The sequence below is a fragment of the Pararge aegeria genome, chromosome 19 (genome assembly GCF_905163445.1).
Source record: "Pararge aegeria chromosome 19, ilParAegt1.1, whole genome shotgun sequence".
NCBI lineage: Eukaryota > Metazoa > Arthropoda > Insecta > Lepidoptera > Nymphalidae > Pararge > Pararge aegeria.
In genome coordinates, this window is record NC_053198.1 from 7,471,704 (window position 1) to 7,498,802 (window position 27,099).

General features: G+C 37.2%; 1 protein-coding gene across 2 annotated transcripts in view; it reads left to right on the forward strand.

Moving 5' to 3' along the window:
* LOC120632128 (kielin/chordin-like protein) overlaps nucleotides 1-26,262 on the forward strand; it is a 69,394-nt gene extending 43,132 nt beyond the window's left edge. The window contains exons 2-25 of one of the 2 annotated variants that reach the window (XM_039901932.1): nucleotides 9,510-9,592; nucleotides 9,923-10,069; nucleotides 10,445-10,638; nucleotides 11,069-11,300; nucleotides 11,655-11,795; nucleotides 12,528-12,855; nucleotides 13,357-13,646; nucleotides 14,194-14,393; nucleotides 14,590-14,773; nucleotides 15,094-15,298; nucleotides 15,623-15,816; nucleotides 16,277-16,445; nucleotides 16,888-17,038; nucleotides 17,614-17,820; nucleotides 18,392-18,578; nucleotides 19,413-19,589; nucleotides 19,960-20,022; nucleotides 20,656-20,784; nucleotides 21,200-21,340; nucleotides 21,459-21,740; nucleotides 22,200-22,337; nucleotides 23,047-23,261; nucleotides 24,105-24,236; nucleotides 24,623-26,262. In XM_039901932.1, coding sequence (XP_039757866.1) covers nucleotides 9,532-9,592; nucleotides 9,923-10,069; nucleotides 10,445-10,638; nucleotides 11,069-11,300; nucleotides 11,655-11,795; nucleotides 12,528-12,855; nucleotides 13,357-13,646; nucleotides 14,194-14,393; nucleotides 14,590-14,773; nucleotides 15,094-15,298; nucleotides 15,623-15,816; nucleotides 16,277-16,445; nucleotides 16,888-17,038; nucleotides 17,614-17,820; nucleotides 18,392-18,578; nucleotides 19,413-19,589; nucleotides 19,960-20,022; nucleotides 20,656-20,784; nucleotides 21,200-21,340; nucleotides 21,459-21,740; nucleotides 22,200-22,337; nucleotides 23,047-23,261; nucleotides 24,105-24,236; nucleotides 24,623-24,877 — 4,422 coding nt within the window. In that variant the 5' untranslated portion in view covers nucleotides 9,510-9,531 and the 3' untranslated portion in view covers nucleotides 24,878-26,262. The remainder of the gene's footprint in view (nucleotides 1-9,509; nucleotides 9,593-9,922; nucleotides 10,070-10,444; nucleotides 10,639-11,068; nucleotides 11,301-11,654; nucleotides 11,796-12,527; nucleotides 12,856-13,356; nucleotides 13,647-14,193; nucleotides 14,394-14,589; nucleotides 14,774-15,093; nucleotides 15,299-15,622; nucleotides 15,817-16,276; nucleotides 16,446-16,887; nucleotides 17,039-17,613; nucleotides 17,821-18,391; nucleotides 18,579-19,412; nucleotides 19,590-19,959; nucleotides 20,023-20,655; nucleotides 20,785-21,199; nucleotides 21,341-21,458; nucleotides 21,741-22,199; nucleotides 22,338-23,046; nucleotides 23,262-24,104; nucleotides 24,237-24,622) is intronic. The other variant, XM_039901933.1, reaches the window with a different exon arrangement.
* Nucleotides 26,263-27,099: the final 837 nt, after the last annotated feature.

Here is a 27,099-nt window from a genome sequence, read left to right on the forward strand (position 1 = left end):
ACAAGCTACGCTTACTTTGGGGCTAGATGGCGATTTGTGTATTTTTGTAGTATATTTATATTTATTTATAGTATTTCGACACCCTTAATCTTATATCGTAAATGCTAAATACCGACATCACCTAGATGGCGAAAGTGTATAGATTTCTTACTTCTGAGGCCAGTAGGTAAGGACGCTTTCATAAACTTACGGCTCTATCTCGAACATATCGTCAGACCGCTGTACGACAATTCCAACTCCGTGGTGTAAGTTACCATCGTCTTTATATATATATACTAGCTGTCCCGGCGAACTACGTACCGCGAATCATTTTTTATTTTTATTAATGTTATATTTTATCCTATTCCGGTCTAAGAGGAATCCAAAAAATCTAATATCATAAAAATTGGTCAAGCCATTCTTGAGTTATAAATGGTGTAACTAACATAAATTTCTTATATATATATATATATATATATATATATAGATTTATTGTGTGCGTGTGTATGTCACTGAATTCCTCCTACACGGCGGCGGATTTTTTTGGTATGCGTTTGGGTGGCACCCTGAATGGTTTAGATTCACAAATAAGCCAGACGGGTGGCGCTGGGGTCCGCTAGTTATACAATAAAAACACATTTCTTTATCTCGAACACTTATTCGGACCTCTGTATGTTTCTTACTCCGTGGTATAAGTTACCACCATTAAACAATAAAAAAACATAAAGATGGATTTGATCTTTTCAAATCCGTACTTAAATTGAAGGCGAGAGCCTGATATCCAGCGAGCGTTACTAATATGACTATTTTATTTACTACATACTAGATCCATTACACACTTCATAGATATTACCTACTTACCTACTTAAAGTTATATTTTATTTTAAAAGAATAATCAGAGCATAACATAGAAGGAATTTCAGTACAAGCAGTTAGTTTTGTTTTAGATACCTATGTGTAAAAAAAATCAGTACAAGCCTGGAACTAAGGAATCGGCTTACCACCACCGTCCTTTTAAGAATAAACGTCCTTCGCCCACCATTCAGGCAACCTTCCTGGCGCAGAATTTTATACGTAACTGGCGTTCACTTCATACATGCGCAAAAGCACTGCTTACTCTAAAATTGATACATCACTCGTATAGGAGGAGGATTTTTACCGTTTTATGCAATTTTCCTGCCTAACCTACTTACCTACAAAAATAGAAATATATAATATTTCTATTTTTGTAGGTAAGTAGGTTGGTTAAATAACCATGAAGAAAGCTTTTAGGGCCTTAAAAATAAACGCGGAATAACTTTCTAACAGTTATTCAGGGGTTTGTCACGCTCTGACATTAGAAAGATGCTTTCAGTGGAAGAGTGACAAAACACTGCATAACTATGGTTATTCCACGTTTATTTCCAAGGCCCTTAAAGTTTACTTCAAACCTTACTGGGTTCCACCGTCCAACGTAAACTTTGGCACTTTGAAAACTTTTCGCTACAACGAACATCCCAAGTCTATGTTATTAATTTTGAGGTCTTTAATGTTTAAAGAGCACGACTCCACTCACGATAAAATTATAATTTTATGAATTGGGAACTGGGTAATATCCTGGGTGTTTGTATTTATATTATTCCACTACAAGATAGCCCTTGACTGCAATCTCTTCTGGTGATAAGTGATGATGCAGTCATAAGATGGTAATGGGTAAACCTGTTAGGGGTACGGCAGATATATGAAATCCATATACGTTACTAAGCTGCATCGTTCCGGAACTCTCGGCACGGATTTGCCGGTGGGATGGTTACTGCCTACCGCTGCGACCAAAGCAGCGAAAATAAAAAATAATTATGGTAAATTTCGAACGAATCCGTGACCTCCTACTACAGGTCGCCATCAATAAAACCTGTATGGCTCTTGAGGCACTCTCCTAGAATTATTCTCCAAAGTAAGTAAAACCTAATACCAGTTTTCTTTTACCCCCACATTTCCAAATAAATATACAAATATACTACGACAATACATACATCGCCATCTAGCCCCACATTGGGGATCGCTTGTGGTATGGTTACTAAGACTAAGGATTTTCCTACGCTATAATTTAAAGAAAAAAGCTTTTATATAATCGTATCGTAGGATAGAAAGTAAACTGAAGTCCCACTTATCTCGGTTTATCCAATGCCATCCTTGGATAGTAGATCCATTGTTAAAATAGCTAAGCTTAGGAAAGGGTGATTCAATACCTTAGTCAATTAAAGTTACTGGAGCTTGGGGACAGTTTGTTTAAATACAGTCCTGGATCTAAAGGAGGCAAATCGGGTTACTGTTACGAGCGACACCTTAAGGGGGCACCAAACATACGTGTTCTAAGACGTATCCCCCTCTCGTCTCGTTTCACAGCCTCATGGTACAGTGTTTAGAGTTATGGTATTATAAGTGGGATTTATATTTTCTGAATATAAATCCCGATTAGGGATATAGGTTTTAGTATAGTAGAGCTTTTAGTGACAGAGCTCGTCCGGGGAAGTACCTACTAACCTACTATCGCCATGCTTGTTTCTCCCGCTAAGCAGCATTGTTGCTATGCTGTTCTGAAGGATGCGGTTGCCGGTGTAATTAAAGGTACACAGAGTGGCATATTGCAGGACGTGCTCTTTGCATGCCCTGTGAAATGTTGCTCTCTTTATAACAGGCGCACAGTTATTGACAACATTTATAATGAAAATAAATGATGATACAATATTGAGACTATATACTTCCAAACTTAAGAGTGAAGTCTGATAGACTAAAGCAAGTTTGCTGTCAAGAAAGAGCAATAAAAGTACATTTATAACTTTGTTTTGTCAAAGGTCAGTGATCTTGCTTCCGTTGACTTCACGCAACGTGCAGTGAAACTGTTTACTGGCCATTTAGGAGCGTGTCACATTCGTTTTGTATTCCATAAAAGTGTAGCGGTTCACTTCACTTTCTAATTCAACTGCAAATGACGTGTTTATTTATTAGACCCATTTTCACTTTCAAAGTTCTTTGCCAAATACCAGACCAATTCGGTTTTTCAAAGTGAAAACTTCATTAGGCGTGTTATGCATTTTTTGGATAAAATTCATGGGACTCGCGTCATCGTCATTAAACGCTTCTCATCAGCTGTATATGCATACTGTGTAAATATAGTAAATTTTTGGTGAATAAATAGCGAAAACCATAGTCACCACACGCTTATAAGGGGATATATGTTTACCTACCTTGTATATCTGCATTTACATTTAGTTTTCACTTCTATTGGCAGTTTTTTTATGTAAAGTAATGATGGACAAGCAGATGTTAAGTGGAAAATCATAAAAATAACATAACTTTGCAGGGCCACAAGGAAAAGTACTGCGATGTACAGATCTAATAGAATAGAATAGAATAAATTTTATTATATCTATGTTCGCTTCCCTGAGATGTAGGTTTTAAAAGAACTCTAGAGATAGGTTATCCAAAACAATCTTATAAATACAGTATGCGGATGATTTAAAAACATATGTTAGCTCATTTTTATATTTTTATTACGTTTACTTAGGCTTGAAATTTTCACAAAAACATGTTCATTAATCCATGAGTTTAACTAAATATTTGTTTATAATTTTTTGTTTGTCAAAACTTTTTATTTTTAATACCAGGCCTGACTGGACCAGACTTGACTGGACATTCTGGAAATGTTTATTCTATTTTGTTCAGTTCTGAGGAAAATGGCAACGATAACGCACAATCTATTGACAAAAAAGTTAAAACATATATGTGGAGTGTTATAATTTAATACCTGCAATACTTACTATACAAAGAAAATGTAAAAATAGGTTGGTAGATACTTACCTATGTCGTCATATTTCAAATAGCCACAAATAACAACGAATAATTTACTCGAAGTGCAAACTGGGAAAAATTATTTTGAAAATTTGTTAGGTTTTAATAAAAACTCAAAGTTTTCTTGATACAAACGGTAAAGATGAATATTCTGATTTTATAAAGCTTTTGTAAGCGGTCTTCACCTTGGCTGTATTCCGCCTTTATTTTCTGTGTTCTAATAAAAATGAATACGGGTTACTGGCACGTAGGAATATAACTCTTATACAAAGCATAAAAAAAACGTATCATGATATGTGTTTTTCAATGGATCTTGATGTCTTTACGAAAATTGTATCATGTATTGCGGTTCTTTAGCAGTTTTATACTCCACACATATGTTTTAACTTTATTGTCAATAGATTGTGCGTTATCGTTGCCATTTTCCTCAGAACTGAACAAAAATGAATAAACAATTCCAGAATGTCCAGTCAAGTCTGGTTTTGCCTGGTATTAAAAATAAAAAAGATGTGACCAACAAACATTTCTGAATTGACCAAACAGAAAACCTACTACAAGCATAGTTCCATAACCTGCTGATTGTCTCATTTTTGTTAAGAAAAATAAAACAATTTGCCATAATATAATCACCCAAGTCACAAGGGTATGGTTCCTACCCAATATTTGGAAAGAAAGTTGCATCGTAAGACTTGCCACGTCACGCCTTTCACTCGGAACACAGCACGCTAACGTCATTGCGTCACGAGGTAGGTAGGTACTTGAACTCGTCACTACGCTAGAGTTCACTCACTTTAAAAACTTGCATCATACCGAAGCGTTTCCGAACACTTAAATAACCTTACAGAAAGGAAGTTCTCAGTTCAGTGCGTTTTTTAAAAGTAGGTAATTCAACGGCCTGTTAACAAGTTCGGTTACATAATTTATCAACTTACTTCAGCATTTTTTACCCGATTGGCGTCCAAACACCACGACACGGTCTTATTCGGTAGAAGACCGTGGTTATAGAAGAAGAACGTTGATTGTCCACATAGTAGAGGTCTTTATGCTAGCAGGAGAAACTCTAGCGGAGAGCTATAGCATCCAGTAGCCCCCTACTTCGCCGTTAATGTAATCACTGCTAGAGCTGTGTATTGCGGGACTACCGCTGCCACTGGGAATAAAAAGTAAGAACTATCACTTGGTTTATGACTTGGCATTGGCATCATATCGTCGCAGATCTAGACTGATTACCCAAAATAGTTCATGCCACTTTTACAGTCAGTCATTTGTAGCTTCCTACTTTATTATTTTAAGCTCTCCCTAAATAATTTTGAATACTGATCTGTTGTCTAAGCTTAATAGGAATTATCCCGACAAATCTTTGTAGACAAAGTACTCATCGCCAACATATAGCTATTCTGCCAGCGAAGTTCAAAGGTCTCCCCTGGGACACTCACCTTCACTAAGTAGGTACTCCTTGATATTACAATCGAGTAACGGGCATATTTTCGTACGTAGATATAGTGATAGATATGTATGTAAAGTTGTGTCGATCCCAAAGTTTCCTTTGTACACTTCATGTAAGGATGTATCTTATGTTTACAGTCACAATTTATGGTACATAAATAATAAATAATAATAACGTTTTGCCTCATTTTTCGACTACACTGTTTTAACCAGAATTACCCAACTTTATTTTTAGTTTATTTTATTACTTATAATGGAAATGCGAATTGTATAGTATTTCAATGTATAGTAGTAGCTAAAGTTTTCTTTACATAAAACAGAACCAAAAGAGAATGTAAACATCAAAAATGAAACAACTTACTTCTTCTTTTTTCTTTTGCTTTTTTTGGCTTTTGGGTGTGTCAAATCAGCACGTTGTTGTTACTTATTTACAATTCTCAGAGTTCTTTTAATACAGTTCATTATACAATGAATATCAAATCAATCAATAGCATATAACAGTCCACTGCTTGACTAAAGGCCTCTCCCAATGGGAGGGTTTTCCCATAATCACCATGCTGGGCAGAAGGGTTGGTGGTAGCAGAGGAGGGTAGTATTAGCACAGAGCAAGCTACTGCCCATTCTCCGTTATAGTCCCTTATGAGTATAGAGAAATCATAAGAAAGGACACCTTACTCCTTAACCATCACTATTTTAGAAAAATGATTCCTTTTTCCATTGACAGTACCTATGGCGTGACTATGCTTCTTCTTCTGCTTGCGGCTCCGGTTCGTCTAGTCTTTGGTGTAATTTCAACCGGTAGCGATCTATTAGGACGCCGCTGTTTAGATCTCCTAGCAAGTATTGGTTGCCACCAGCTGGAGTAACAGCAGTTTGCTTGAAGAAGTTTAGCATCTTCTGGTTGTATTATATATTTCCCCAAAAGGTTGCTGACTTCATGCATCAACGCGGGGCAGGAAAAGATTAAATGCAGCGTCTTCCCCGTAACCTTATTTGACCTTAAACGTAAACACAGCTTTTGTTATGGTTGTCAACGCGTATTTTATTAAAGAAAACTTAGTCCGATTATTACTCTATGCAATACTTATACTTACTTTGAATCCGTGACGTTTTTCTCCTCGGCGGTTACGTCCTTCTTCTGCATAACGAGATGAAATAAATAATCTTAAGCCTAAGATTTATGGGGTGACATTACCAATTGCTATCCGCCCGGTCCTTCAACAGTAATATAAATGTCAATGGGTATGAGATTATTGTTTAGCATTAAAAGGAGAAAGCGAGACGAGATTAAATTAACATGATGACAATGCTTGGCTTAACATTACGTAATATTCAAGCTTTTAATATATTCGGTTATGTATCTACCTATATTGATGAGCAAACAATGGAGTGGTTCCGAGAAACGTAATTATGTATTGGAATATATTATGCTAGAATTGAATTTAAGGACGCAGCTTATTATAACGTAATCTTATGCCCACATACGTGAATTGTAATTGGATACCTACCTACGCAAACTATACTAACTGTACCTATTTAACAAATCCTAAGTACAGCCTACCTAGTCATTATCTCTTCCCGTTGGAATTCGAACAATTGTGCCTGTGAAGTAGCGAATAAATACATTTATGTAATGGATTGAAGCGTTTTGTAATTGGGTACATACCTACTCTATTCTTTACTGTCATTATCATGTCAACCAATGGACTTCCAAGCTTGAACTATTTTGACTATTTTGGTCCAGCACCTTCCTGAGACTCACTTGATGTCATCGGTCCACCGCATCGGGGGTCTACTAACGCTGCGTTTACCGCTGCGAGGTCGCCATTCTAGCACGTTGGGACCCCAACTTCCACCGTTCCTCCGAGCCACACCCGTTGCCACTTTAGACCCACAACTCTTTGAGCTATGTCAATAACTCTGGTTCTTCTTCATTACTAACTATGTCACGTAGAGATATTTCAAGCATCTCTCTCCATCGCCAGCTGAGTGACTCTGAGCCTTTTTACTGTTTGAATATAATAAAACTTCTGCAACAATATATACATATATCTTAATATATATAAATCTCCTGTCACGATGTTTGTCCGCGATGGACTCCTAAACTACTGAACCGATTTTAAATTAAATTGGCACACCGTGAGCAGTCTGGTCCAACTTAAGAGATAGGATAGCTTAAATTTTTAAGTAAAGTCACAATTTTATTTTAATGCAAATTATTTGTCTATAATTAATTGACAGTCATATATATATATATACAACTATGCTCATTTAAGGCTTAGCGATACTGAATACTTTAAAAACAAAATCAAACGCAGACGAAGTCGCGGGCAACAGCTAGTACATATATATACACTGCAGTTGACAAGCGCAGCCGAGTCTCTGAAGTAGCCACCAGAGACATAAGTATCTGAACATATAATCTGAAGTAGACACAAGATACCCCTTGGCATAAGTGCTGGGCCAGGTCCTTTACACTTATGTTTAAAGGCAGCTACTGGTAACAGCATTAGCTATTCACACACAAAACAAACAGTACAACTATGACGGCCGATTGGCGCAGTTTGCAGGAACCCTGCTTTCTGAGTCCAAGGCCGTGGGTTCGATTCCCACAACTGGAAAATGTTTGTGTGATGAGCATGAATGTTTTTCAGTGTCTGGGTGTTTATATGTATATTCTAAGTATTTATGTACATTATTCATAAAAATATTCATCAGTCATCTTAGTACCCATAACACAAGCTACGCTTACTTTGGGGCTAGGTGGCGATGTGTGTATTGTCGTATTATATTTATTTATTTATATTTATTTAACTATAGTTGTGGCGCGGTGCGAACCGTCTTCGCAATCAAAGTGGCACGAGGCCGCTCAACGTTACGAATTACGATGTAGGGTAATTAATGAAATCACTGGCGCAATCTAGCTAATATCAGTTTGGCTGGATTATACCTACATTAATAATATCATCTAAACGGATGGCACAGACTCAAATCTACAAAGTAAATTAGAAAGAAGTTACTGGGAACCTTTCCCAGGTTAGCCCGTTATCATTTTAGACTGCATCATCACCTACCAGCAGATAAGGATGCAGTTAATCGCTAACTAGTAGTGGTAACAAACTCCTGAAACCTAATTTATTAATACTTAATTTTGAAAAGTTACTCCTTTTTTGTCTATTGGTCTATATCAAATCAAATAGAGTCAAGAGAGAGGTATCAGGTATGGTACCTATGTTTGTCTCCACGTATTTCAATGAAGAATCTTTTCCCTTTAGGAAAAAGTTTTTGATTAATAAATATAACTCGCAATATTGTGTTGGCGGCCATCTTGGATTGGAAGTCTGTAAAGTATTCTACAAGCCCCTTTATTTGATACCGATATTCACGGAGTTAAAAATATAATATCCGCTATTTGAGGCAGCGGCCATCTTGGACCGATTTTCTAATTCACCATTCAAACAAAAAAAATCAGTTCAAAATCATTTCATCATACCCACAGACACACACACGCACGCATAGACACGTCAAACTTATAAAAACATATAATAATAGGGTTATAATCTTTCCTTAAATAATGTAGCTTGGTTGGCTAAATTGTCATCAATAAAAATTAAATTTTTTAACAAGTAAATGAATGTTGTGTACCTGTACTTACTTATAGCCATTAAAGTACCTAGACCTACTTATGATGGCTTTGGAGACTAGAGCCGATTTGGCAGTCCGCCAGCATTAGTTTATATTCCGGTGCCGATTTAATCGCCTGCATCGGTCTACGGTAATTGATTCATTTTGGATGGGATGCTAAGAGGAAAAACTGTCGTTTTCAACATTGCATGCAACTTTCCAAAAACGGTCTCCATATTTAAAATTCACTTTGAGTCTGAACGTGAGTCATTTAATATGATTGACGGGTCTTCCGACCAAATGCAGTAGTCTCAAGGCCATGTACTGCGGTTTAATTATAATTACACATATCTATTGAGCAAACGTATTGTGCCTACCAATTATAATAATTAAACTCGACTGCGCAGATTTTTTCCCCGTTTAGCTCAGTAGGTTTAACAATAACTTCTTACCTAATTAGCGATGGGTGTCCCAGAAACAAACATAAAATCGTGTTTGACATGCGTTCGCCTAAATGAGTTTAAAAACCTTATAAGGGGCAATTACATCGAAATCACAAACATGCACTAAAATTTTAGTTATTTGCTATCGAAACAATGACCTTAACCGTTTTCTTCTCTTTGTTACAGAGGAAGATCGTGTGATGCTACGATGGCGATGCGAACGGTGAGGGCGGTGCTGCTCTGCGTGTGCCTATTGTTCATACAACAAGGTATTTATATATAAATATTGCCCTACGAATCTACCCTTTTTGTCAAGTGCGTAGCTTGCGCCTCAGTTTGACAGTTTTCAGGGGCGGCATTTCGGATAGCGAAATTTATCATCATCATCCTATTAATGTCGCACAATTGGGCACGGACCTTCCTTCCATCGAGAGACTTCAGTTTAATTACTCTGCTGTGCCGGGATACAAAGTTTCATACGTCCATCGCCAAACATCATATTGTATCGAGGTCAGTGTAGTCTATGCCGAAATTAGTTAACAAATAAAAAACTTAGTTTTATAAAAAAAAATGATAAAATCCTTAATTTTTCTGCACAGCAAGCGCCGAGCTCAGAGGACGATGTCCCGCCGAAGACGGAGCATGTCCTCCGCGAGCGACACCCTGCCACGAAGACGACGACTGTGGCGAGCAGATATGCTGCAACACTTCATGTGGAAGAACTTGTGTTGAACCACTTTACACTGGTACGAACAAAAACAAAGTATTGCAGATATTGCTGCAATGTTCAACAGGGGAAAGATTGCTTCGATGTCTTCAATTCTACAGTAAAAAACAGTGGCTAAATGGAAATGGGTTCAAATATCTCTACTCGAACTGCTGGCCGTGCAAAGATTTCTACTCAAACTTAGGCTTCGAAACATGCTGCTGCTATAAATTAAGTGAAAAACTGTAGGAAAGGATACTGATTATTATCTATTAAATATTTTAATGACCTGAATTGCGGGTTCTATGTGCTCTTGAAAACGTGCCTCGAGCACTAACAATATAGGGGTATTCATTAAAAAACTGTCAGTACTCGTCTTATTTATTGATTAAATGGCATCTTTTACTCTGATCAGGTTGCGAGAACATAAAGTTATCATCAGAGCGAATATCAAGGGCCCTTGCAGCGGAAAACACACGGAGTGGACGTGGTTACATTCGGTCATTACGATCACCCAGGTGTAAAGTCTCTGATGGGGAGTTCGAGGAAATTCAGTGTGACAATGAGATTGTTAGCACATGCTGGTGTGTCGATGCAGCAGGGTTTGAGGTAAATTATAACCACTAATCTAATATTTTATATAGGTTAAGTATATATAAATATTTTTTGCTTTTGGTTACTTTAAATGTGACAGTATGTAAAAATCATAAATGCAGAACTTAGCGCAGCTAGGGGATCTTAAGTCAAAAAATTCAAAAAGCATAGCCAATTCGGCAATTGTCTGAATAAGTGTGAATAGTTAAGTAGTGCATCAAGAGGTTTACTATTGAAGATTTTGAATGATTATAATTCATTGTTATCCAATGAAGATATGACTTTCTCACTATTTGGAGTAAACACAATAAGAAATGTATCCGTTATGTTATCAAGGTCGTACAAGAAGTCGTGAGAAGAGGAAGAAATTATAAAGTTTGTTTGTGCACATAAAATAGTGAATTATACTGGTTCAAGATAACATGTGCTGACTACTATTTCGCAGGTTCCCGGCACCAGAGCACCTGCAGCTGGTCTAGTCAACTGCACAAATTCAGCACCGTGTGCAGCTCATACTTGCCGAATGTTGTGTCCGCTCGGATTTGAGTTGGACAACCGTGGCTGTCCATTGTGCAAATGCAGGGATCCCTGTTCGAGCGTTACCTGTCCCGGGCAACTGTCTTGCCAATTGGAGCAGACTCCATGCTTAAGGCCACCGTGTCCGCCTGTACCAACATGTAAGTTATATTCTTCATATAAAAAAAATATCAATCTCTTTTTTGTGTGACGTTTGATTATTTTTGAATTATTATTTAACTATTGTAGCAACAGCTAAGGGATAAGTGTAGGGCCTATAGAGAATGTATTAAGGAAGGTGAGACCTCACCTTACTTTACGTGAAGTGTCTTCGATCGTGCGATGAAGATGGCGAGACATCCCGATAGCTATTCTGCGTACAGAATTACCAGATTTAAAACTTTAGTAGCTGCCTGATTTTATTAGCATTTTTAATGATGTACACACATCAGTAATCGATTATTATTATGGAACAAAGTTTCTCGTCAGTTGAACAACGTTTCCTATGATTTCAGGTAAAAGAGGGCGTAGTCTACAAAATATTTGCCCAGTCGGAGAACCACTCTTGATATCAGAAACTAGTCGGCCTGTCTTATGTGGCACGGACCCAGGAAAACCAAACTGTCCACCGCTTTATAGATGTTTGGTTGAGTCAGGTATGGCTGTGTATATTTATTGTTCGATTGACCATTGTTCTCTCTTGTACTTTTAAAGAAATCGCGTCATAAAATTATAATTGCAGACAGTGTTAGTTTGATACAATTTATAATTTTTTATTTTCCGTATCAAGTAGATGTATACTTACAATGTAGCAGATATCTTAATAATTAATCAAAGTAAAGTTATGTTAATCTGAATCTGAAAACAAACGATGATGTAATCTTCCTTACAAATTTGAACGCTTTCCAGCAAATTTATTTAATTGTAATTACCATGTTATTTTAATTTCATTATTAAAGTGAAATAAATTGACTTCCTGATTATGGAACTGCTAAGAGGTACTAGATAGATTTTTCCCTGACGAGGGAAAGTTAATGACTTTGACTATCTACATTTATTTGTATGTTCTTTCATCAGTTTCCGAGTTTGCAAAGTGCTTATTATTTTAGAATTTGAAAGTAAGCGCGGCGTGCTGTTGTCTTCATCTTAACTTATCGCTTATTGTTGTTATAAAAGAGTACTTAAGACACATTTGTAGACATAAATTTTGGGATTAAAATATGAATTGTACCAGTTCCGCTAGATGCACATGCAATTTGTATTGGAAAAAAAAATCATCCGTGATTGTATTTTTAATAGCAAAGCAAGCAAATTAAAGATTTGGGCCTAATTCTATAATGTTTATTACTACATACTCGCAATCTATAAAAATGCTGACTATGTTTCAGGAAACGACTACGGAGTGTGTTGTCCCGCATCACTAGAGTTACAGAAAGCCGGTACCTGTCCCGCACAATCAACTTCACCATCAGACCTTGATTGTGGCACGCCTTGTGCTCACGATTTGGAGTGTCCTTCTATGCAGAAATGCTGTGACGGTGGTGAATGTGGTAAACACTGTACACTACCGCACAATGTCACCATGTGTACCCAGCAGAAGATGTTGGCAGAGTTATTAGTAGTCAGTGAAAAGGAAGGAAGAGGCTATGTGCCACAGTGTACCTCTGACGGGTCCTTCATATCGAAGCAATGCTCCAGGAATGGACTCGTGTGTTGGTAAGCTAAACGTTTCGTTGTTACATAAATAAAAGTAGCATAATAGCATCATTATTTTAAAAAAAACCCTCTTTTCGGTTCAAAACGTTACACTTAACACGAAATTTCCGACATGACAATTATATAAATTGCTGAAGAGTTTTGTAACAGCAATGTTTTTTTAAGTACACACTAGATTTGTTTACATATATGCTCAACGCGATATTCATTATGTTAAAGGCAAGTGCACATTAATTTTTAAAATAGAAAATACTGAGACGACTCACTAGCGCGCATCAGCATTATCGTAAATATTGGGTTTATTGTTTCATCGAAAATATGAGAAAAGTATTAAGGAACTGTCAGCTTGAATAGCAAATAACGGTCTCGTTTTGTTGAAATATTTTTTTTTATTCCGTTACGTCAGCTTTGCTTTATTCTTCCAATAATAGTTGTTCTTTAATTTATTTTTATCCGGCTCAGACAGTCAAGTACTTACTGTACTATTGATATATTATTTAGGTGCGTAGATACAGATGGCAATAAACTTCGTGGTTCGATGGGTCCGTCAGATGTAGTACGCTGCTCTCCAACTCCTCGTCCTGCAAGATCCGGTGGACGCAGTCTAAGCTCCTGTGCCAGAGCACTCTGCGCTGGAGTCTGTGAATACGGTTACAAGACCGGCAGTGATGGGTGCCCAACTTGCGAATGCGATGACCCTTGTGCTGGTTTCCCATGTGCTGATGGAGAGGAATGTGTTCGAGTACGCGATTCTGATTGCTCAGGCGAACTGTGCACTGGATATCCTGTGTGTAAGTACATGCCTTTAGTTCTTATTTATTTATTTATTTATTAGTAATCCAATAGCGTTACAAACAATTTTTGTTAAGGTTTTATCTTATTAGTAAAATAAGGCCAAATCTAGATTACATATATAAAGCAATAGGTACAAGTACAAAATATACAAAATAATCAGTTACGATATTCACAACAGCATGAGTTCTTAAATCACATTCTCAGTATTTTAAAACATCTTGAACCCAATACTAAATCGTCTAAAGCAGTGTTATTTATTTATACTTATTTTTAGGATAGGAAAGGTATGCCATAGTTACTGACGTTTTTAATAATACTGCTTTAAGCTATGTAAGTAAGACCCTTGTTACAAAACAATAATAATCTCCTATAATCGTTAGGTACACAAGTACGTAACGATTATCCTAAGTTTTTAAATATATCGACCTTGTGTTAAACTTATATCTAATGCTTTATTATTTTTCGTTACCATATTAATACACGTTTACCATTACATATTTAGGTAATGATAAAGAGCTATAACACAATTTTCTCTTATAATAGGTCGACCAAAAATCTCCTACGATAATCCATGCGAAGAAGGCGCACCAGCCACTGATGAGGAAGGCTCGGTCATTGCTTGTGGAACAATCCAGGACTGCCCCAGCGGGCATCTGTGTTCAACTGCGCGTCGCAGCGGCGGAGCTGTCTGCTGTCCAGATCCTAACTTCATGTATAACTCCACAGAATCGGAGGTTTTAGAAGTATGATTCTCTTCTCTCCTTCCTAGTTTAGTATAGAATACGTGAAAGTAAAATGAAAATTTTGCCACTTCACCAGCCTACGCTCTTGGCAAGATGCAAAGAATTTGTGTTCTGTTCTACATAAAATTACAAAAATACTTAATATATTTACTAGCCACTGTTGAAATACTCAATATGCTTCTTTTCGTATTCTAAGATTAACTTCGAATCCTGCGGACCTGAAGTAGATGCAGTTTGCAGTGTTAACTCGACAATCAGTTGCACGGAAGGTGTTTGTGACGAAGGTCTCGTGTGCTGTTCTACCGACAGTTGCGGACCCGTGTGCGTAGATGCTGCAAAAATGCGTCTGCAGACCGATCGGGTTGATGATCCACCTACAAGTAAGTATTTATCTTTTTGAAAGATTTCTTCCCACTAAAATCCCCTCAATGGCCACTCTCTATCCGCAAAGTACGAAGTGGTAAAATTCTAATCATGATTTGTCGTCTTTATAAAAGGACGGAAGAGTTATACTGGGCTCCCGTTCTCTCGAATCTTTATTACTGAACGAAAAAACCGTCATTTGTTGACTGGGATGAAATGTTCGGTGCATAAGGTGTATATCAACATCATAATGGAAAAACCTTAACAACCAATAAACATACGTCCCTTCCAAGGTAAACCCACAGTCCAAAGTATCAAAACTATTTCGTCATTTCAGTGTGCGAATATCTTCGTGATTTCGATGAGAAAATGGAAGGCACAGTAGACGGTATGAAGTTGGCACTTCCGGCTCCAACGTGCAAACCAGATGGCTCTTTTGCACCGCAGCAGTGTGCTCATGGACAATGTTGGTGTGTCGATTCCTTCGGCACAGAGATACCCGATACGAAAACTAATAATACCTCTTCTTTGGATTGTGAAAAGTAAGTAAAAAAAAAACTGTTACTATAATTTGGCCATTATTGTTTCCCTGTCCTACTAACTAATGATTATTAATTTGACGATATGATTTAAACAATTTACAATATTTTTGTACTGACCAACGACGTTGCGCGATATAAAACCTCGTTCCTCGGCAAGCCATCGGTCCTGATGATTTTCGAAAGTCCACCAACTTGAATTGGAGAAACGAACTAAACTCTTAGTCCCTCTGTCATATAAAAAACACCCAGCAGTTTGACATCAGACTGAGTTTGATGATTTATTTGCCACTATAAAGTTGGAATCCTTACTCACTCTACTTTCAGGGTACGATCAGAACTGTCATGTTTGGAGCTAACATGTCGCATGGGATGTGACTACGGGTTTGAGCTTGGTGCTGGCCGTTGTCCAACGTGTAAATGCCGTGATCCTTGTGCTGGAGTGACGTGCTCCGCTGGACGAGCCTGTGCTCTTGTGGACGTAGCTTGCGATGCTGACTACTGTCCTCCGGTGCCTGCATGTAAGCATTAAAACTATTTTACACTATATTCAACGGATGGAAAAGATATTTACCAGCTGGTAACTTGAACAGTTCCGTTCATCTTGCTTAGATTCCACAGCAACAGGCTATTTCAGTAGGCATTCATACGCCTATTATGTACAAGTTACTTTCATGCAGATTCAAAACCGTATTTTCTTCCTATTACTAAGACTGTAACGGATAAATAACCTTGAAATATGTGCGTTTTAAGCGATTAAATATCACAGTAAAAGAAAACGTGAGGAAACCTATATGCCTCAGAGATCTCCATAATGATCTCAAATGTGTGTAAAGGCTATCAAGTATGGTGGGTGGACTACGGCCTAAGCCCGTTGAATTCTGAGAGAATACCTGTACCTTTTAGTGAGCCGGTAATGCGATAAATGGCGGTGATCCTTCTTGGTTAACTACGTCCCATATAAGTAAACGTTTGTCACAGGTCTACCCCGTAAAGCTGGCCAGTGCCCATACTTAGTTCCTTGGACTGGCGCGTGCGAATGGGCGTGCCGGACAGATGCCGAGTGTGGCGCAGAGCATCGCTGTTGCGCGACTGGCTGCGGGACCGCCTGCACAGCAGTGGAACATCAGACTGCTTGCCAACAACGAAGGTTCTATAAACAAACCCTAACCCTAGCTTATTTGAAGCAGTTCTTTAAAGTTAATCGATACGTTTTTGAATTTTGTTACAGGAAGTTTTCAAATTTTCCTTGGTCTTTACCAAGGAAAATTTGAAAACTTCCTGTAACAAAATTTTACAGAGTTGGAGTTTTGTTATTGATTTTTATATTATTGAGGCTGAAAAGAAATTTACAACGTTGTGCTTATTTTAATACAACAAAAATTAGGAAAGAATTTTATTGCTCACTGTGCGATTTTGTTTTTATGGCAATTGCACCGTGCATTTTGTTTATTTTAACTATTACTTTACTTGGCACGGACTTACCTGTAACATGACTGCTGGAGACAAGCAGAGAAAGCTAGTAAAACTATAACGATAACAGTATGGATCATAATCGTGTCGTTGGTTTTAATTGGTTATGTTTCTTATAGAGCTTTAGCGCTACATACAGCGGCGGAGAGTGGAAATCCACCATCATGGACGTGGGTGCCGGAGTGCAAGGAGGACGGAACCTACGCCCATGTACAATGTCGCGGATCAGGCAAGAAATCATGCTGGTGTGTTGATTCAGCAGGCAATGAAGTGAGTAATCCTAAAATAGCTTTATTTCTACAAGTTTGTATTTAGATCAATTGCATTTGTCCTGTAAGGCTTACATGCGCGCCACCAGAGAATTATGTCTATCACGTTCTATTTCTATGAAAAAGCACACATAATTATCACTATGTATATGTACTATGTTTTATGTTTATTTTATGTTTAGTTTAAAATCCTAATATTTCACTAATGTTTGCTGTACCACCTACTAATTTCGTTTAGCATTTTCTTGTATGCCTTCTTCTTCTTGGAAGAGATCGCTATTTAGCAATAAGGCCGCCAAATTGTACGTTCTACCTTATTGTGCTGTTGTACTCGTATTTGTATCTCTGTAAATTTTCTCTGTGGTGTACAATAAAAGTGTATTCATTCATTCATTCATTCATATCACGTTATGCGCATGTTCGTCGTACCACGGTGTGCCGTGCAAAAGTTTCCAAGCCAGAATTCAACCCGTTATAGATAAATTCAACCATAACAATTATTTAAATTTCACCTTCTTAACGTTAGATAGTTTGCTTATATTTTTCAGTTTCTTTTTAACTCATAATTGATTACAGATCTCCGGAACTCGATCAACTAATTCTACGCCAAACTGCGATGCGCCTGCCACTTGCCCTAACCCTGGATGTGATGTAGAGGAAATATGCCCACACGGCCTATTGTTGGACAGCAAAGGATGCCCCACTTGTGATTGCAGAGACCCTTGCGCCGAAGCAAAATGCAGGGACGACGAGATTTGTGATTTGGTACCTTTGGACTGCGAGGTATACCTACTTATGAAGCTTAAAAATAAGGATGTATTAATTTTAAGCGTTCCGGACCTCATCATAGATATGTCTGTCTGGTCTTATATTAAGAAACGGCTTGAGGTCCTTATTGGAAAATATCTTCTTAGATGGACTTCTAACGATCGATGGTTGTCAAATAAAACTTTAGAACGATTATCATTGTATCGTTTTCAGGCCACTTACCTAAACATACCCATATTGCGTAACTTAAATTGATAAATGAGTTATTCGGCTCATGCCCGCTGACTTCTTTTATATTACGTACTATAAGTATAACCGGGACAGGGTAGTGCTCATGCCCCATCATTGACATTGCCATCTTTCATTTGCCAAAACCGCGTAAGTGATTTTGTGAACGAAATACCAAAAATATTTATTCAAATTGTCTCCAAAAATGAATTAATAAAAAGAGAACAAAATAGCAGTAACTGCTTGAGGCACATGTAATAAAAGATAATGTACTTTTAATATCTACTTCGCTATATTTCATCATGATACTTTACCATGGTCAGCTCTTAATGATTCCATGCGCTAAATTTTATTTTAGGGAGAATCCTGCCCACCCCTGGCTCGTTGTTCACCTTCACCACAGTGTCCAGAAGGAGAGCCACTTCAAGCTCCAGATGGATCGGGTGCTCTACTCTGTGGACCGAGTGCTGCAGCTTGTCCATACACTCATGCTTGTCGCTTTGCACCTCATGATTCAAGGCCTTCGGTCTGTTGCCCTAAGCCACGTAAGTACCAAATTAGAGACTACCTACTCTGTAAATTGTGCCATTTCCGTTATTCATAAATCTCGCAATTAAACTGACAGTTCCAAAAATGTACTCTCCATTTCCAGGGTTATATACAGTTTGAAGAGAACTGAACTATTTTTAGAAATGTCAAATAAGTTTATCTGCACATTGCTTTACATCAGGCATGATAGTTGTCAAGCGCAAGTCTATCAAGTATAAAAAAAGCACTTCTTTATGTTGCAAATGCCAAAGTACGAGCGTAAATTGCTCTGTAAAAATTTAAACTGAAATACTTTGCGTTTTGGCTGAGGAATGTAGAGTTTTGTCGAGTAGATGAGCAGCGACCGTAAAGCTGGATGCATATTAGACTAACGTGACGAGTCCTCACTCTTAACTTGTGGGTAGGTAGGTAAAACTAAGCAGTGCATCAGAATATCGAGTTTCTGATATCATGACCAACAACACGACATGTACCTAAGTCTTCATCTTCTTGCTGAGTTTCTCCCACGCTATGTGGCATAACATTTCATCCTTAAACTTAAAGAAAGATGTTTATTTGGTTTTGGTATATTTTTTATCAATCCACCAATATAAGTCAACCCTCTTGTGAAATGCTTTTGTTGGTGAAATAACGTAGAGAAGTTTACCGTGAATCCATAGAAAATATAATATAATCAAATCTAACGCTTGTGAATAATTTATAATGTTTTCTTCGAAAAAAAAATTTGATTTTTCTTTGTTTTAAGTTTGCCTTTCCTTTCAACTTTGAAGTCGAAACCATTGATTTTATATGTTATAAGCTTACTGGTTCAAACATTATATTTTGTACAGGGACCGTATGTTTTGAAAATAAAGATGAAGGCAACTGCGAAAGTGGTGAAGGGTTGAACACTACTCGATGGCACTTTAACCACGAACGCAACCGTTGCGAACGGTTCCGCTACCACGGCTGCTCGGGCAACCACAATAACTTCCGTACTAAAGATGAGTGCAACTCTGTGTGTCCAGGTGAGAGTTGGTTTTTCAATAAATAACGTTAAATGTATATAGAGTTGGTAATGTAGTAAATAGAAAATAAATAGATTATCATTTCCCTGTATTATCAAGCCTTTTAATTGCCTCACTGCTGGACAATAGCGAAGCGACGTACGAGAACGAGTTTTACGTAGTGTGAATAACTACGTTAAAGGATCTGAACAATCATAAACCCTCCGCGTATTTGCATACATACAACATTAAATACTACTGCCTAACTACCCGTATTTAAATTATTTTATTAAAATTTGAAAAGTTTTCATTCTTTTGAGGAGAAAATCAAGAAATACATTTGCGAACAATTTTCCCTTGGATAATTATTTGTATCTATTATTTTTAACAGTTATGAATGAGAAGGGGAAAATATGGAAGCAGAAAAGCAGGAGGAAAATGAAAGGCTCAGAAGGCACGAATTTTGTTTGTAATTAATAGATAAATACTTTTATGTTTTGTGGGTAACATTTTTTATACTAAGCTAGCGATTAATATTATGTTCTACACATACACATATATATGAGATACATGAAGTAGTTGTGTGATGCAAATGCTTTCTTGGAGATTTTTTTTTCACTAAATCTTAAATTGCACTTTTTTTTTGCTTAGTAGTGAATTGCACAAGTGTTAATTGCTCGATAATGTTATGTTTTGTTTACTTATTTTATATTTTACCAACTTTTCTAAGTAAACAATATTCAATAAAAGTCATAAATGCATTTATTTTTAGGCCTACTTTAAAACTTTTGTATGTCGGATCTGATTATTTGTAGTGAATTTACCACCGGTTCGAAAGACAGCTACTACCATATTAAAGTTGAATACGTTGGAAACTCCGCTTGATTTTGATTACAAAGAACTCCTAGGACTACATTTTAGCACTTTGTAGTAAAATTATTCCCATCGGATTTACTAATTTTATATGTAATTTGATTACTACACCCTTGATCTTTACAGGCCTCGTTATTTAGATGCTGAACCATTTCTGCAGGACATTAAGTAGAAGAAACAACCATCTAAAGTAATACTTAAACATTTTTTACAGTGCTAAGTTCCTGTGAAAGGCTGCGAGAAAAGAATGAAGCGGCCGCTCTTAAATATGGAAAAGGAACGTTCATACCTAAATGTGACGCGAGCGGTGCCTGGGAGTCCGTACAATGCATGTCACATATTGGTGAGTGTAATATTCTACTGCAAAAGGCTTTGTTCGAACTGACTGACAGACATCCTTCAGCCAAAACGTTCAGACTTGACTAAGAAATTTTAAACTTTTAATTTGAATTTTGAGAGAAAGTAGTTATTCTTTGGGCACCCTAGGTCTTAAATTTTCAAGTAATAACATTTTGGTATTTCGTCTTATATTGGCTTTTAGCTTTGCCTTTAGCTTGCTTTCTAGAGACGGGCGTAGGCTCTGTGTGTAAATTTCTTAATCTACTGGAAGTCAGAAATGTACGCATATAAAGTGGATGGCAACGTTCAGAGAATTAAGGGCAAATAATTTTACAATTTTTAAACCACTTTTATTCGTTCGTGAGAGCATTGACGCAGTCATTAACTTGTAAAGGTAATTTTTATATTCTATATTACAGACGTGTGCTGGTGTGTAAGCGCACGTGGAGAACCTCAAAAGGGATCACTAGTACGTGGTGCAAAACCGACTTGCAATTTCAGACAGGCTCGCAAATGGGTGCGAAGAGACCCTCTCGATGAGAAAGCAAGAGCTGATGAAGGTAAATACAAGAAAACTAAAATAATTTAACATTGGGATTTCTATGCTATTATGAATCATGAAAATCTACAACATCTAGTGATTATTAAAATAGTTAATAACTCATTATTTTTCTGCAGTGCTAGAAGAATTGATCAGACAAATGACGACATTTAGAGAAGATGAGTTCGAAGATTTAGATGAAGATTTCGACAACACGGATGTAGGACCTGAACATAGAGGTGGCGATGATCCGATTTCAATAGAAGATTCATCAAGAGAAGATACTTCAGTGTTTTCAGAAGTAATTGAACCAAAGTTAGCAGAGAGCACGAGAAAAATAATAACACCCGTAGAAATTGTACCAGACAAAACTATCTTCCGTACTAAGTGTCAGCTGATGCAAGAAGAAATCGATAACGGTAATTTTGATCACGAAATTCCTTTGCAGAGTTGACAATGGTTAGAAAATTTAATTTCAGAGTTTGATTCTAAATAAATTTATAAAAAGGGGTATGTACGAAGGCAAAATATTTATAGTCTGTACATGATGTACATTAAAAAAAAATTATCATTAGATGTTTTAAATAAAACTAGCTATCTATGGTGTCAAATAAAATCGATTCTCGAATTCAATCGCACCGCTGTATTTTAATTCACTCTATAAAATAATATAATCAGGTTTTGCCGAGTTAGTTGGCATTTAACTTATTCTGTCATTTAGAATAGCTGTCATTTTCATAAACGTACAGACAGAAATACTCTCGCAATCGTAGAGACCTTACCGAGTATCAAAACACTGTAATAACAGATAAAAATGGAACTTATCATCCTTGTGATAAAGATTTATACAGATTTTAATCATTCAACTTTTGGTCTAGGCGCTGATGGTTGGCGGCCTAGATGCTTGCCAGACGGTTCGTTTTCACCACGCCAGTGTGGCCGAGCGCGCTGTTGGTGCGTAGATGCGGCAGGACAGATTCGACCCGGTTCCAACGCCTTCAGCACTGACCCTTGCGGTAAGTTCCCACCATAGAATTAAGGACATACAGAAATCGTGTACCAGACCTATTAGTCTGGTTATTGATGCTTCAATATTTTGAAGCATCAATAACCACTTTACTTTGTTGTTTCTCAAACAAACGGTTAGTACCGTACCTACCGTTTAGCAGTTGAGAAATAAATTAGAAAAAGTTTGTGAGCTAGCAACATTCCGCGTATCACTGTTTTTGGACACAATGCACTGCACACAATGATGGCTGAATGAGGATTCTGTATGTTCTCAATTCTAAGGCTATCCTTCGCAAAAATTCACTCTGGTCCAATTTGATAAATTCACCTAAGTTTAGGTATAAAATCTTAGACCCTGAGTAGCTATGGAATATTAATAGGCTAAGAAAGATGATTAATAAATATGTAATTAAAATAATGCCACTTATAAAATTTCGGGTCCGGCGGAATTTTATAGTGGATGCTTTTTTAATTAAGCCACGGTGTTTGTACTACCGATGCACGATTTTGAAAAAAAATATATGTTATTTCCTCAAAGTGTAGATAAAAACCCTTTACTTAATTTAAATAAAAATTATGGATAGGCACATAAGGATCTTGTTGAACTTTCATAAAAAGGACACTTTTTAATAGCATTCTGTAGCTTTATTTTACATGATGGAGGTTTTTTCATTAGGAACTTGGGTCAAATCATTATTCTTCTATTAATGTTCACAGAGGTAACTCAAATTGAATCGGCACTTCTAGAGTTAGAACTGATAGGTGCAGAAGCGTCAGTCGGAAATAAGGCTCAAGCTTTACTTACATCGCGACTATCTGCTTTGGGGGCCCATGTTCCTGTCACTGTGAGCAAAGATCGGGAGGTCGTGAAATTGCGGGCTTTGCTTTCTGGACCAAGAGCTGCTGATTTGGTTTACCATCTTGAATCACAGGTTTGTTATAAAATAAGTATTTCATCCATAAGAAAGAGTACCTAGCTTAGTTTTTTAAATACTTTTGAGAATGGGTTCTTAGGCCCAATTAGGTACTTTTAATGTTACATTCTCTAAGCTTAAAACTTTGCCGATAATTCGTTTACCATGAGTAGCAGCACACTACCGTGAGGTGGCGGCCGAACAAAATAGAGTTGTTACAAGACCTCTCACAGTGGGTCTCGTACGAGGCGACTAAGGGAATATAGCGGAAAACAGCCAGCTGCGACTAATAGGCAGGCCTGTTTTCCGTTATTACTTCCATATACTACGATCACCAAGTCGTCTTTCACTACGAATACGGGCCAATTGTGCCTTTGGAAGAGGCCTTTAGTCCAGCACTGCACTGTTCCTGCATATTGTTCTTGAATGGAAGCAATTATTACGTCCTTTTCGTGGACAGTTGACCTGATCCATAAATTCAAAGTCGCGCAACGCGATATGGAGTGAGCTGTTAGGAGTCTCTTCAAAACAAGTTCGCAACAAGGAAATCCGTAGGAAAACCAAGCTCAAAGGATAAGCATGTTGAGGTGGCTTTTGGGGCAGACGCGTCCTGGAGTGGAGACCGCGCATCGGTAAGCGCAGTGTGAGACGACCTCCAGCCCGATGGACAGATGACCTAAAAAAGGTGGCTGGAAGCGGCTGGATGAGAAAGGCGAAAGATCGTGTGTAGTGGCGGGCTCTTGGAAAGGCCTATGTTCAGCAGTGGACGCTTGTGGGCTGTTGTGCTTATGGAAGTAAAAATTGAAATCACAAAACCCAATTCTTGCTACAACTAACTAAACAATTATGAATGACACACAGGTTAAAAAAGAAAAACTCACCGGTGCTAATAAGTCGGAAGATGGAGTTATCGGCGCAGACGTTATCCGTAGCGAATACCGATTGGTCGCGCCCGCTCCCGCCATTCAAAGAGAGATACTTACCGAATCGACTGTAAGTTTCTCACAAGTCTGGTCATTTTTACTACTTATATATTTTCTACCATAACAGCAGCTTTAAAAAATAAACTCCATCACATAGACTATATTTTGTACAGTCTAGATTTAGTCTAACGAAGCGATATTTTTCTAGAGCTGATCTCCTTATTTTTCTGCTTCTTCTTTTTTTAATAATTAATACGGTCTGATGGGTGATAATAATATCCAGGAATAATGTGGTTATTCAATTTTCGTGATTGTTAGTTAAAAAATACTTAATGAGTATCATATACTCATTTTATGTTGCAGTGAATCATACAAACTTACTAGCTCGCTTTGTGACTTTTTCTCAAGTACTTATATTGTAACTAAAATTCTTACATTTAATAATTATTATTTCAGGTATCCGCAGCAACCTCATACCACACAGCTTTAATCGTTCTAGCAGCAACATCGGCCTTCATCATCAGCGTCCTGTGTGTCCTAGTGATGCTTTACCGGGCTAGGTTACAGCGGGAACCCCACAAAGCTGAGCGGTTCCTTCCTGCTGCCCCACCCGTATACGTGCTGTCGGCTGACGAAAAGGCAGAATTGGCGAGAGTGTTACACGCCCCGCCTCCACCGGTGCCGCCTAACGATGATCATACGAGAGTGTAACGGGTAGAAAGAGTTCCAATAAAATTGCTGAGTTGCGAGCGTGAAAAAATTGATTGTGTGATGACGACATCACACCTACGCAACTGACGTAGAGAAACTTAAGAAAAAATAGACTGTAACAAACTTCAATAGCACTTCCAAGCGATAAGATTTCGCAGCCCATATGTTTATTTGTCCACCGAAACCCATAAATACAACCAGGATATCGTACATCGGCCTAAACCGGCTTTTTAAACATTTATTAGGTCTTAAATGCACTCTCCGATATTTTGGCTTTATGGGTGGTGCTGATCTATTTTAAAGGGACTTCATGGGACTGTTTTTACTGGGCCGATTTGCTCGTAATGGGAACGCGTGTAACGATCGCCTATTTGATAACGGTCAGATGGATAAATTTTGTGCATAGAAACGTTGTAAGACGTCTGACCACCAACATATTATTATCAGTTGTAGAATGTTCAGTCAAGTCACTGCTTATATCAAGAGCATGATTAAGTCTCGCTTACAAGTGTTTCGTATAAAAGAGGCTTTTAGCTCTTAACAATGTTATATAAATTTATTCGTGCCTAATTCTTTAACAGGTACCTAAGCAAAAAGTACTAATGGAAATCTAGCCTGATACAATTAAATTATGCAGTCAGTGGATGTCAAACACTTTATTATTTGGTCCTATATTCTATAATATGGAATAATATTAATAGATGAAAGTTGATTTTTAGTGCTAAAGATAACCCTTCTTCAGCTTTTGCAAGCATTATATCACAAAAAGCCAACCTGGGCAGCCGATAGCCAATAAATTCAAATGTTCCGTTATTGCTCATAAAATTACAATTTTTTCCCATTATAAACTATTCCCTAATAAAAGAGATTTCATAAGTCAAAGAGTATACAAACGGTTCGATTCCTATCATTAAGCAGAGCATAGACGCAACGAACAAATAATTAGACTGGCCACGTTGGTTTTTGGCCCTTGTTGGCCGTCTGTACGCACCTAAGAATAATGAATAATCATTGTTCTTAAGTACGCGCCTTTATATTACAACGTTGGATACGATTACCGTCTTAATATAGTCTTACCTTCTTACTAATACGTCTCGAAATCTTTAAAATAGTCTCGGAGATCGGTTTGTGTGGTAGCAACTTTAGAATTTAAATAGGGTCCAATTGGCTAGCAACTCGTGATGTTTATACTTATTTAGTTTTCATGGTACCTAATAAATGAAATATTAGTACATAGGGAATCTAACATGGCCTTGAACGAATTTAATAAACTGTAAAGTTTTGTTTATTTTACTTTTATTTTAAAGTCAATGAGGACATTTCTATTCGTTCTAGTGCACAGTCAAGTTTATATTTTATACAATACTTCTTTATTTTTGAAAAGAACAAAGTCAACATTTTAAAACAATATCCATTATTAAATGAATATTGCGTGTTATTCTCTATAGTATTTATATTAAAAAAGATAACATTTTCATAACCTTGTTAGGAAAATTAAGAAAATATCTAGTAGTTTAAGTACTGTAAAAAGAAAGCGCACGGGCGTGCGTCGATTAAAGCGACGAACGCCTATACGCACCTTTAGTTCCTCTCGTCGAGACTCGCTCTTCAGTGTGTTTTTATAAGATAATGTAAAACCTCTGCACTAAACGAGGGTGTCTCGGTGCAGAACTTATCTAGTCTCTCTTAATTTCAGTGAAACTTTTCAAATTTGTCTCCATCTTATTATTTCATCGGAAACTGTACCTAATTTCTAGTTCTAAGTTCTTTGAGGTGTAAATAAATTTACGTTTACATATTTCATTTATATATTGTGCATTATTTAATTATATGGTTATCACCAGTCTATGTTAGTTCATTCCATTTATTTTTATTTTTAGTGTGTTAATAAAGTATTACATAATTATAAAGAATAGTTTATAATATTATTAAAATAATATGGTATATTTATAATGTGTATGTAAAATAAAGTTAAGGTCTAATTTTATGTGGTTTCTTTTTTGATTACCTGACCCTACCTGACTGTCAAAATTTTTTTTAGTGATTACGACCACTTCGAAAGGCAAAATTCATAATTTCTAAATTATCTCTGTACTGGTCTGGTTGAAGGCTTCGCCCGAATGACAATGATGTGCCGTCAAGAAATTTAGTGTTCCGGTTAAATTCCAAAAAACGAATTGGGGTATTGGTTTGCATTAAAGAGGCAGGGATACAGTTTTTAC